The sequence below is a fragment of the Thalassophryne amazonica genome, chromosome 23, assembly GCF_902500255.1.
Source record: "Thalassophryne amazonica chromosome 23, fThaAma1.1, whole genome shotgun sequence".
In the NCBI taxonomy this organism is placed as follows: Eukaryota; Metazoa; Chordata; class Actinopteri; order Batrachoidiformes; family Batrachoididae; genus Thalassophryne; species Thalassophryne amazonica.
Genome location: NC_047125.1, coordinates 20,726,227 through 20,739,342, shown reverse-complemented (window position 1 = coordinate 20,739,342; position 13,116 = coordinate 20,726,227). Strand labels below are relative to the sequence as shown.

The 13,116-nt window shown below is 39.7% G+C and overlaps 1 protein-coding gene across 2 annotated transcripts; it reads right to left on the bottom strand.

Moving 5' to 3' along the window:
- Positions 1–4,386: 4,386 nt before the first annotated feature.
- Positions 4,387–12,473, bottom strand: snx15 (sorting nexin 15). Of its 2 annotated transcripts, XM_034164806.1 has the most exons (7): positions 12,223–12,472; positions 8,199–8,355; positions 7,269–7,384; positions 6,912–7,191; positions 6,289–6,462; positions 4,958–5,155; positions 4,387–4,871 (listed from the first exon to the last, which is right to left on the bottom strand). In XM_034164806.1, exons 1-7 carry the CDS (start codon positions 12,319–12,321, stop codon positions 4,738–4,740), a joined length of 1,158 nt encoding a protein of 385 aa, XP_034020697.1. In that variant the 5' UTR covers positions 12,322–12,472; the 3' UTR covers positions 4,387–4,737. The 2 variants fall into 2 exon arrangements, with proteins under 2 accessions (XP_034020697.1, XP_034020698.1); XM_034164807.1 differs by lacking the exon at positions 6,289–6,462 and having other exon boundaries at positions 12,223–12,473.
- Positions 12,474–13,116: the final 643 nt, after the last annotated feature.

The window sequence follows — 13,116 nt, the reverse complement described above, 5'->3', positions numbered from 1 at the left end:
CAGAGGAAAGAAGGGCAGAAGCGGTTTTGAAAGAAAGAAAATATGAACAAGTGAGACGGTTAAGGGATAAAGCAAAGCCAAGTTTCTTAAACAGGAAGGAGCACTTTCTGGAGGTTAAATTGCACTCTTATTTTGTGCTTCTTTCCTCACAATGGTCCCGAAACGGCATTCCAAATTTGGTTTGGATACATCAAAGCCTTGCTGAGTTATGACCTCACTTCCTGCACATGGCAGATACTTTAACACTTTGAAAAGTCAAACAACCAGAGACATAGAATTGTGAGACATGGTCTGAAGGTCAACTGTGCCAATATATATGTATATATTTTTAAATACTGGACAAAATTTCTGGCCTGTAATTTTTTTTTTTTTTGTACTTGTCCATAAAATTCCAATATGGTGGAAAATGTGTTATGACAGAAATGGACATCATTGGGTGCTCTGAACTTGACTTTAACCAAGAAATGTGACAGCACTTGATTTTGCACATGCATAAACACACACCCCAAAATTGACCCACCGGGGGCATTAGAGAGGTGCAGACATGAAACGTGGTGGAAAAAAAATTACAGTACTGTCCCCAGTAAGTGTTTGAAGCTTGAAGCGGAGTGGCGTGTTTGAAATGAAATGTGATGGGCGCACGCACGCTTTGACTTTTGTATTGTAAATTCTAATTAAATTTGGTGTTGGTGGTGGTTGGGGGGGGGGCATGCATTTAGCTCCATGCATATTTGCACAATTTTTTTGAACTGTCACATTTACATTTAATAAATATTATGGGTTCATAGTGCAAAATATCTCATTTAATTTTGTGGTAATTACTTCCAAACTGGGTGGAAACTACGTATGACACCAATAGACTGAAAAACTCCTTTTGTCCCTCAGGCCATCAGACTGCAAGACTCCTCACTCAGGGGGAGGAGGAGTAACAGGAAGACAAAGGTCGGGAATGAGAGGAATAGTAGTAGCCAGTAAACCAGTATTGATCAGTATGTCTACTATTTATATTGCAAACAGTTTTTCTTTTTTACGTTCTCTTTTGATACTCTGTGTGCTTCTTACCATACAATGCTGCTGGAACCTCAATTTCCTGACGGAGTCTTCTCAAGGGATCAATAAAGTTCTATCTAATCTAATCTCTGTAATCCACATGTTGTTTGCAGCTCCAGTTTGTAATGGACCAAAACTAATCTGACATTTCCACAATAAATCCATCCCAGCAGTCATTGGGTGAAAGGCAGTGTACACCCTGAACAACCCGCCAGATGGTCACAGGGTGGTACTTGAAATTGACTTAAAAAAAAAAAAGCACATTTACTAATAATTGTACCCCAACCAAGAAAAAAAACTGTCAAGTTGTCACTGCTCTTCATTCTTTCTGAAAGAATGATGGAATAACAGTTTTATGGCTCTGGAAAACATTTCAGTCGCCAGTTGTTGATACCGCCAAAGTCCAAATATATACGGACGGAGCTGCAGGTCAAAATAAACAGATACAGAGACAGAGAAGTGTTGTCAAATAGCTGAGGGCAAGGTGACAGGAGAGAAACAGAGAGGAATAACACGGTGAGAGGGGAGGGGAAACAGAGTGAGAGAATGAGAGGAAAAAAGGAACAGACAGAGGGGGAGAAAGCGGAAGTTAGAGACAACAAAAACAGCTGAAGGTGTCAGAGTGCACGCTTTGACTCAGTGATGACCCACTGGGCATGTAGGTCATAACACTCCCTACCTCACAGCCATGAATCCATTAGTGCGCCGCGTCAAACTCGGTCACACCAAGGGTCGTACGCAGCCTGGGAAATTACAGCATTATGAACTTATCTAAAATTAACTGATAGATTATGACCTCATATCCTCAAATTTAAAGTGTAACGACATGATATTTGCACAAAATCGCAGAGTGCACTGAGTTTGACCAGCACAAGTTTAATGCATAACTATCTCATGCAAATTTGGTGTAAATCTGAGAAAAAAAAAAATGAAGAGCTTTTTGTGAAATGCATGAAGTGGCTGTGCTGTCTGACCTTTGACCTTGAGTCCAACTTTGATGCAGGACCATCTCGGGGAACATTGTGTGCAAATCTGATTGAAATCCAACCACAACCATTGGAAGCAAAGCAATTTTTCAAATGTGAACGCTGGCGGAATCCTCAACTTCTGCAGGACAAATACAACTCATCATCGCCCTGGTGGCTATTGTCAGTACTGCAAATGGTCAAAATAAACATAATTCTGCTCATAGGACAAAATCTAAAGTTTAAAGTCAAAAGTAAAATTGCATTCAGCCTTTGGGCTTCGCGTTTGACACGTGTGCATTTAGCATGCGTGTGTGTAGAGACTCCCTGTGGATACACACTTGCAAAGAGGCTGGTTTAGTGTGTGTGTTTAAGTGTGTTTGGTCAGAGGTTGAAGAAGCAGTTTTCCTAGCAGTGGGACTCGAACATACTTACAAACCCACTCATACTTTTCTTTTTCTGCAACATTTGAACACTACCGGCTACCCTTTATGTCACACACACATGCACACGTAACACACCATTTATGGCATTATTATGCACAAAGACACACACACACACACGTTCTCTCTCTCTCTCCCCCACACGGGAGGGAGGTAGAAGCTATTATGCTCTCAGGCTGGAGTGTTTTGATGGTATAATTGCAGTGACCAGTGAGAAGAGAGACCAAGGGAGGGATGGAAAGAGGGATGGGGGAAGAGAAAAAGAGGAGAGTGGTGACACTCTCAGCATGCTAATATACCCCCTCCTCCCAATTTTATCACTCTATCTTTTTGTCTCTGCATTTCGCAGGTGCAACGCTGGCGAGGGATGAACAGAAAGGTAGAGAGAGAGAGATGAGATGGAAAAGAGGGATGAATAACAGGATGGAGCGACACTGCCTCACTTTCTCTGTCATCCCTCCATCCTCTTCAAGCTCACAACAAAGCATGCAAAAAAAAAAGAGGTACAGGGCAATGAAAATAGAGGAAGAGGGAGCGTCAGTTTTTTCCATCCTTTTAACAATAGAGGGATGAGCTGTTTATCCGCTAATCACATCCCTCCTTCTTTTCCTCTCCTCCATCCTTTCATTATCTCCAGCACCCTGCAACCCCTCTGTTCCTCATCAGGTGAGCGAAAGGGGAGTGTGGCGGCCTTTTCCTCTCTTTTGTTTTTGTTGAATTTTCATGTTTTTTTGGTCCCCGTCCTCCCTCCATCTCTCATTCTCCTCTCCAGAGAAGACATTCTGCTGTGTGTTGATCTTCTTCCTCTCTTTTTCCCCTCCATCCCTTTGAACACTCGTTCTGTCTCAACACTATTCTGTTTGGAAAGTAGTGCCAAAAAAAAACAAATAATCTCTAAAAATGGTAAAAGCCTGATTTTGCCTGATGAACTGTTTTCACATCCGAATTATGTAGACGGCCAATCAAATGTGAGAATATTCTGTGTAAATATGCAGCACGCACTACAAACACATTATATATAAAATGACGGTGTTACTGCTACGGAGCCCACTTGGTAAAGAGCCCAGACAGATTTACACACATGCAAATAAACAAATAAAAAATACAGCATGGAGCTGGAGATTTCTGCTAAACACTGGCAGCTGCTGACATTTTGAGGGAGGTAAAAAAAAAAATATATATATATATATATAAAAACAAATGCCTCCAAGAACACACACCTCCATCAAGAAAGTAATCTGGAGAAGAATAATATATGCTGCACTTGGCTTGTTTGTATGTTTGCAGAACATCTGTGGAAAAAAACATAGAGTTGCATGTTTTGTTTTTTTGTTATCTCACGCTCACTCAATATAAACCCACCCTTTTAAAATCCATATTTTGATGGATAAACCCACATCATTATCAGAACCTGCTTCAAATTAAATACATTGATGAAATGTCTTATAATACCTGATTTTTTTTTATGATAAAGTGTTCACTTTGCTTTATTCTGTCTGTTCCTCCATGATTATAACTGAAACCAAACTTCTCAGTACTCCAACACTGTATTTTCAAACGCTATGAGGACGTTTTGTGGTGCAAATATCTGATATCTGATGAAAACGGGTTAGTTCCTGTACAAGAACTTCTGAGGCATCATCTGATGGCCAACAGCGCCTCCTGGAGGCGCTACCGTGCTATTGCACGCCTCTGTTTAACAATCTAACAATTGTACATTTGGGGTTTAATTTTTGAACATTCAAAATAGAGATGATTCATAAAGTTATATTAACATTTATTTGTATGTACAAGTTCAGAAAAATGTTGGACATCGCTTGCTGATTAGAAACAATGAAAATGCTCAATAAAAAGTGATTTTGATGCGTTTTAACTTTGCTCAACGGTTGACGGAAGCTCCGGCGAAGAAAAGACGTATCATTTTGACGTCACTTAAAATCTCATTTATTCACAAAATTATTCCTTCTGCAAAATACAAATTATTCACTAAAAACAGATTCATGTGCGCAACAACAAAACATCGTACAAAGCAAAGATTTAAATAGAATAAGTGTTTAGATTTTACGTTATTCGTGCAAGATCACAATGAGGTACTGTTTTTTTTACTTGATAGATTTCTTATTAATCAAACACAGCTATCATAACAGTCTGCGCACACCTTAAAAGTATGCAGAGAATTTGTATTTGCAAATGTTTTGGTCCAGAGGAGCATGTGCTGTTTGGAGAACTGTGTCACCTTCGCTTGTCATGAGTATGCGCTACAGTCTGACTGTGTGGGTCTACGGGTCTTGTGCATGTGTAGGTTTGTCGGAGTGTGTCGGTGACGAATGCTTGTCAACCAACATCTCGACGTGTTTCAGGTACTGAGCCGTCCTCTTCATCACACACTCCCGGCGTACGGGATCTGTATCTCCTGCACACACAGGAAGGTGATTTGGATCAAATGGTGTAATGAAAAACATGCATGTTAGTGAACAACCCCAAGTCCGTCTTTCTTACCCTTTACTCCAGTGATCAGTATGTCCACTGCTGTCCTGTATCCGTGAATGGCAGAGCTAAATTCTCCCTCCTTCTCCCGCTCCATGGCAACCGTTAGCTCATTTGATGCTTGGCTCAAATATCCGGCCTCGCCTTCGCTCAGACTGAGCGACGACAGTGAGAACAATTCTGAGTGGTCACTGGAGGAAATGGCTCGAGCTGATAAAGAGGAAAAGAAGAACGAAATAAAATTATTCAACCAAAGATGCCTTCATGCCAAAATGGTTCAACGCTCAACCCCAATCCCAGTTATTTAGTTCATATGCAGTGTCTTCTTAAACTGGTGTACCAGGCCTGCTGTCTGAACTTCAGATGGACATAACACCAAAAACATTAGTTCTGTAACCCCTCAAGCTGCTGCATAATCAACATAATCATAACAATTAATAGACGTTGCTGAAAATAAGTAAAATGATTATAAACAATTAAAGTAATCTGTAAGATTTAAGGCATATGGATACTCAAAAAGCAAAAAAAAAAAAAAAGTAGGAATAATGTATTCAGTATAAACATTATGGCACATTATGAACAAAAAAGTGGCAAACAAATGTTAACATTTTATACTGCAAGATCTTAACAGCTGCACGATGTGATGACTAATTGTCAAGAATAGAATAAATATGTGAAAAAAAATCAAGATGAAGTAATAGAGTACAGATGTGTTCCTATTCTTGATTATTGTTATGTCAGTAGAGGAAACAGGCACAATAAGAGAAAGCCACCTGGCCTACTGACTTCTTTTTCACCTTTGGAATGCAAAGTAGGCTTACATTTTGAGAATGCCAAGTACGAGAAGATACGGAATATTTTACCATTTCTACCAGGTAAGATGGCGCTTACCCACGTAAAATGTTGCTTGTTAAAAAGATGATTAAACTCTAATTTTGTGCACTTAGAGGAAACAGGCACAATAAGAGAAAGCCACCTGGCCTGCTGACTTCTTTTTCACCTTAGGAATGCAAAGTAGGCTTGCATTTTGAGAGAAATGTTTCTTGTTAAAAAGATGATTAAAGTTTAATCTTGCAATGGTGTTATGTGGTCATTAGTTTTAATCCATATACTAAAGTGTATGTAGGAGATCCTACGGAAGCACAGCTTAGCATCAGACAGTTAATACGTTTTTGCATGAAGGCAGCTGACATAAACAGCTTAACTACTCAATGATAATCTGGAAAATCAAGTGTAGAAAGAGTTGTTTACTTTAGTCATGAGATTTGGAAACCTTGATTACTGATTGCAGTAGGATAGCGCTCATTCTTTGTGTGTGCACGGTGGCATGGGCTAACTTTCACCTTGCGTATAGCAGGGATCAAAAACAGCCAAGTCATTTTCAGAGAGTGGCGGTGGACCTTCCTCCCTCGAGGAATGGGCATAGTTTTCTGCCATAGAGTCAAACAGTGAATCAATCTCCACCTGGGACTCTTGTGTTTGGTGGGTTCCAGCTGAAACAGGTTCAGGAGGAGGGACTGAGATGAAAAATGTGGACAGGAAAGGTAAAACAAGTGTGACGAGAGAGGCTGACTAGATGTTTAGTTGAAAGCAACTGGACTTCTTGTTGGTTGATGATTTGCGAGGGAAGTAAAATAAGCCATTTATGTAAAGAAGGAAAAGCTTTTCCTGGTGTGGAGGACTCCAGTGTGTTTTTATATCTCATGGATGTTGACCTGATGGCAAGTATGGTACCAGTTGCGTGGTGCCATCACCCGAACAAAACAAATGCACCATCTCCCACTCGATGCAAATCGGCACACGGTGCAACCCAAGTGCTATTGATTGTCTATAATGTGTAAAACCGATACTGTTGGGGTTTTTTTACACTAAGTGCACACATCAGCCATCCAGTAGCTATCGACGAAACATCTAAATATCATCTGCATGAATAAATGAGGGTCTGCTTTGTTTGCTCACTGTGTACCTCTGTGATCCAACACTGTATCACTGAGCTTGTCTCTCGTTTCTTCTGCTGGTGAGCCTCCCATCTCACTATACGCCTCAGCTGCCACCTCCGGCTCACCCACTTCTCGACAGAGGTTGGAGCCCAGGTCCTGGGGTAAAATGGGAGCCTCCCTGCCCTCCTCCTCTTCTGCTGGCTCACAGTCGGAAGCCCGTCGCTTGGGGAGGGGGATGAGCGGCGGAGGCAGAGGACCTGAGGCGGACTGAGGGGAAGGATCGAGAGGCCTCGTGACCTCCCCGCCCTGAGTGAAGAGAGGGATAAGGAAAGTAAGCAGCCACGCGGAGACCATCAAAGGGAAGTCTGTTTCACATGTCTCACGCTGAAGAAGTCCTTGAGCTGCGGGCTGTTGTAGAGCGCCGGTATGTTAGTCGTGAACTGAAGCATGACCTCTGAAGCTTTCCTCCTCTCCTCAATCACAGCCTCATCAAATCGGCCTGAAACACAGAGACAAAACCAGAAAGAGCTCAAAGAACAACCAGGGACTGCTGATCGTATCACTGAGGGTTTATTTGGGCTCACTGGTTTAATCCTTGTTGCCACTGTAGCTTCAAAAATATCAGTTTAACCTTTGATACATTTTCCTCTTTCCTCCTGCAGGAGGTTATTTTGTACATTATCAGATTTGCTCAAAAGCTTGTCAGTTTTTAACTGACTGCTACAAGAGGAAGAACCACAATCTTAGTTGTAGCTTCTTCTACATCTGGTTCAACCTCTGCAAAAGCTTCAAAGTTACATCACAGGATGAGGGGTAATATCTCAAGAACAGTGCTGAAATGCTGCACAGAACATGAAAAACAATTTTGCTTTAAAAAAAAAATCGAAAATTATGTTGTTAAAAAGTGCTGAACAAGTTGACTTAACATTTCTGACTCCTGCAGGACAACAGCAGTGTGTTGCCAGATATTTAGGCCATTCCTCATAGAGTTGGATATAGCAAAGCTAGAGGGCGGAGTCACGCCTGGCCATGTGCCGTCAAGGAGCATGCGCTTTTATGGTCCGTGTAAACCCATTGTAGCGATTGCCATCTGAACTTCCACATTCATTCAACACGCGTGCTGCATTGCCCTCTTTGGTAATGGCTGCCGTGCCCCCATGTAGGCACGGCAGTGTTAGCGGTATAGGGAGTGCGCACTCTAGCTTCACTATATCCAACTCTATGCCATTCCCACAGCTCATCATATAACTCAGACTATTTCCAGGCTTTGTGGTTCTGCAGGAATTGTTTGTGTCACAGTCTACTCAATTTACCAAAGACTTGGGAGCCGGGAAAAGGTGGAAACTCCTCTTGTCGCCTGAACAGGTTCCTGTGTGTGTAAGCCAACTCGCCGTGGAGCTTCTTCAGCTCTGAGAACCTCCTCCACACCACCACCTCCTTCACATCTTCTGGGTGAGTCTTGGACACAAACTACACACAAGACACAAGAAAGGAAGCAACGAATAATTGCACATCCCATATATCGACCCAACTAACTCAAGGCCGAACAAATTGAAAAACTCATTTAAAACTGGAAGACAAATTAAGAATTTGAAAGAAATAAATGTCTAGGAAGCACAATATTCCATATAATGGTGACACTGTTGAATTTGGTGTTTTTATTTATTTATTTTGCATAATACAAGTTATTATCAGCTCCAGGGGAACAATTAGTCAGAAACTGAACAGTTGCTACTATATTAATGTGCAAAAAAAAAAAAAAAAAAAAAGAAGTCAGTAATCAATGAAGCAAGGGAACACATTTTACCGTTAAACTGCTCCATTTTCTACATGATCTAAATCAGTGTTTGTCACTGATAGAACTTTTTTGGACCAAGGACCATTTAACCAATTTTTTTTAAATCTCACAGACCACCGAACTCCCCAAATATCCAAAAAACAATTATAATTTCCGTACATATGAGTTGAGTTAATAAGGAAAATTTTATATATATGTATATATATATATATATATATATATATGCCACTACCTAATAGACTTTGGAGTCGGTAAATACTTTGAGAAACACTTTTCAGTTACCATAGATTTAAAATGTGATATCTTACCAATATGCTTATATATTTATATATAAAATCCGTCAGTGAATTTTATTCCACTGACGAGTTTGAATTAGAGGAATTAATAGCAAATCAGCTCGAAGTGGAGATGCAAAATGAAGACCAAGAAGAAGAAAACACAACTCCAAACACCCAAATAATAAACACATTATTAACCTTGCTTGCTTGGTCTCTACAGGAATATCAGACCTCTGTCTATGTCAAGACGTCGGTCTGATATTTTTATGTACAGACCGAGCAAACACACACACACAAGGGGGTCACTCACGGACTATCAGTGGTCCACAGACCATTCTTTGAGAAAGGCTGATCTAAATGTTCAAATGTCCTGAAAATTATTATTTTTGTCTTTTGACCCCAAATGAAATCAGGTCATGAATTTGGTCATAAATTAGTGAGAGAGACCCCATGTTTGTATTTAATCCAATTCAACATTTTATCTCAAAATTAGAGATTTCTATTTGGATCTCAATGAAATGCTGTCTTCTTGTTTCTCATTTACAGACTGGTCCCTTTTTTTTTTTTATCTTTTTGCTCTGGGTGGGATAGCAGATCCGATATGGATCTGCATGTAGAATTGGCACAACGTTAACGCTGGATGCCCTTCCTAACACAACGGCACATTACATGGAGAACAGATACAGTGTGCTGGTGCACTTGTTTTGAAAGCAAGTGCACCAGCACACTGCCCCATATGGTATTCTGTATGTGGAAAATAATTTGACATCAAGACAAGAAAATGTGCCTGTGGTTGGTTATCATACAGCAGATATCTAAAGTCTACATACCCACGGGCTTTTGTATATTTTAATGTCTTTGGAATCTCTCTAGACATTTGTGTGGGTTGGTGTTCTTGGGATGTAATGTTCATCACCACTATAATCTCTTTTTAGGGAATCACTGCAAGAACACCATGTAGAGCTTTTACTACATTATTCTTGCTCCATTATGGGAGCAAACTTTTTATACACAGATACCAGTCTTATTTATCAAAATTAATATATTTTCAAGTACTATTCAAATTCTGTTCATATGAATCAAGTTTAATTTCAAATTGCCTTACATCACATTACTTGGTGAGCACTTGTCATAAAAATGACAAAAATAAATGTTAGGGGACATCTTTGTTTATACAATGTGTTTCTGGAAAAAAATGTTAGTCAATATTAAAGTATTATTCACTGAGCACGAGGTTAATAATTTGTTTATTATATGGCTATTACATGTGTACTTACGGTATCGCCTGAATATGAAAGCGGTTGATGGTTTTGGGCTTGCAGTCAGACTCTCTGTTTGCTTCACCTCCATTAAGAACGTGCTAATAGATAGCCCAGTCATTAGCTGGTAAATTTTCAATCAGTGTGTCTTTTTTTTTGTTTTTTTTTACGATGCTGTTTAGATATGTTCATGTCCAACTTGGTTTTTCTAAACGTGTTTTTAGCTTTCTGGTTTGTAATGCATGTGATACGAATTCTGGCCCGATTGTCATGGTAACCGGTCTGATATTGGAAATTATTATCACTTACTGAGGCGTTGCTGGGCCGGTAGCATAGGTTTACATTTACGCTACCTGGCTATACCTGCCCGCAGTAACGGGCGGGTATAGCCAGGGTATAGCAGCCAAAGCAGCCAGCTTGATGAGGACACGCTGGCGAATTTGGAGAGTAGCGCGGTACCAGCCAACATGACAAAAGTTAAAGCCAACTTTTTATGCCAACTTTTAAAGCCAAATTAGAGCCAACTTTTTATGTACGCGTTTGCTGGGTGTCGTGCGTTTTGAAATGACATTAAATACTGTTAATGTTGCACCTTCATAAATCTAGAGTGGCTAAGATTTATCCGGAAGTTGATCCAACCTGTGATAGATGTAAATCTGAGAAAGCCACTCTGATTGACATGTTCTGGTTTTGTCCTTAAATACAAGAATTTTCGGGAGGTGTTTGTGAAGTCCTTTCTACTGTTCTTGCAGTTAAATTGACCTTAAATCCAACTATGTTGCTTTTTGGGGTTGTTCCTGGGGGATTGGGATTACCCGTTGGGGGACACAAAGTGATTGCTTTTTTGCCGCCTGATCCTTCTGGGGTGGAGGGATGCTGCCCCACCCACAGTAACATGCTGGATTAGGGATGTGTTAGCTACTTTAAAACTGAAGAAAATCAGATGTGTAATGAGACACTCGGAAAATAAATTTTTATCAGACTTGGAAATCGTTTCTTCTTTTCTTTAATCAACCCTCAACGCAGGTTCAGGAATAGATGGTTTTTAGTCATACAGGTTGATCTGGTATTTTGCATCAGTATATATTGTTTTTCACTCTTTGTATCTTACTTAACAACAGTGAGGACTGGGTGTGTTCATTATTTGGGGGTGGGGTTTTTTTTTCTAATTACTATTATGATTATTATTATTATTATTATTACCTTTTTTCTTTTCTCTCTTTTCTTCTCTCTTTTTTAAACAGTTTTTTTTTTTTTTTGGTAAAGCATTTTTGTAATGTAAACTTCAATAAATATATCACACACTAAATATTGTTAATGTGATTCCACGTGTTGTGTATCTCAGTAAGTGATAATAATGCAAATAACATGCAGTTGTAGTGCGGTATGCATTTTCAGAGTCCCTCCGTCCATGCCCAGTCACCCAAAATGACAGATATTCACCCTCGTCTAATTCGAGCAAATATCTGTCATCTTGGGCGACTGGATATGGACGTCGGGCCTCTGAAAATGCAGCCCTCCAAAAGCATGTTATTGTATTAATATCAGACCAGAAATCAGCCAATCAGAGCATGCGTAGCATCGTAGCCATATAATAAATTGGCATATCAGGTTTTTAAATCCTCAAATATCAAATTCGGTATCGGTCTTAAATATCCTGTATTGGTTGGGCTCAATCAGGCAGATTTACCAAAACAGCATTACACTGTGATTACACAGAAGGAGCAGATCACAAGACATGAGTGGTCCAGTCACAGAGTCACAATTCCTCTCTGTTTGATCCGTAATAAAGGGCTCTTTGTAATACAGGAATCTTGTAAATTGATATTAAGGTAAACCAACCTTGTGACCGGATTATTGTCAAGACAAAACATTTTATCTCCCATCTCATCAAGAAACATGCACGTCTTAGAGCTTTGGAGATATATATTTATTTTTAATTATGTTCAAGTCGTAACATTAGAGATGAAATAAGAAGATGCAGGATAAAAGCGTGACTAACCCTCGCAGACACTTTGTACTCCGTGTGTCCTTTCTCATGTGCGCGTGGCTCTGTGACAGAAAAGAACCGGTAATACTCCTCTTTGGCTTTTCGTGACATATTTAGCTTAAGATAAAAAAAAAAAAAAAGAAAAGAAAAGAGAGTGGGGGAAATAAAAAGCTCCTTCGTGTTTTTAAGAGACGCAGAACTCAACAGTCACTGTGATATTTTTTGGCTCCTCCTTCTCCTCCGAGATTTACTTCCTGATTGATGACGTCTCCGAGTGCGTGCCTCCGTCATTGTTTACGTCCAGCACTCACGTGGTAAGTATGAAACTGTTCAGAAATTTTGGTAACATTTATTTATTTTTAATTCAAAGTGTATATCATACTTTTAACTTATTTTAGATGTTGTATTACTATGTTGTGTCAACAAATTAGCATTAGCATTAGCACATTCTTCCCTAACTATGTATAAACTGTTCTAAAAGGAGATTAATTACAGTAAGAAGATATATTAGTGTCTTTTGAGCAAGTTTGACATCAGCACGCTTAGCTAATTAGTGCAGTTTGTTGTTTTTTGTTTTGTTTTGTTTTTTTAGATATAAAATTCTTCCCAATCCCTACGAATGTATAAAATGGAGATTTATTATAGTAGGTCAGTCAAAGCAGATTAACAGTCTTAGGCAGTCAATCAGGCAATAGTTGTTATTGTATGTTGAAATTTTTCAATTTCAATTTTTCAATTTATTTTCATTTATATAGCGCCAAATCACAACAGAGTTGCCTCAAGGCACTTCACACAAGTAAGGTCTAATCTTGCTAACCCCCAGAGCAGCAGTGGTAAGGAAAAACTACCTCTGAGGAAGAAATCTCAAGCAGACCAGAATCAAAGGGGTGACCCTCTGCTTGGGCC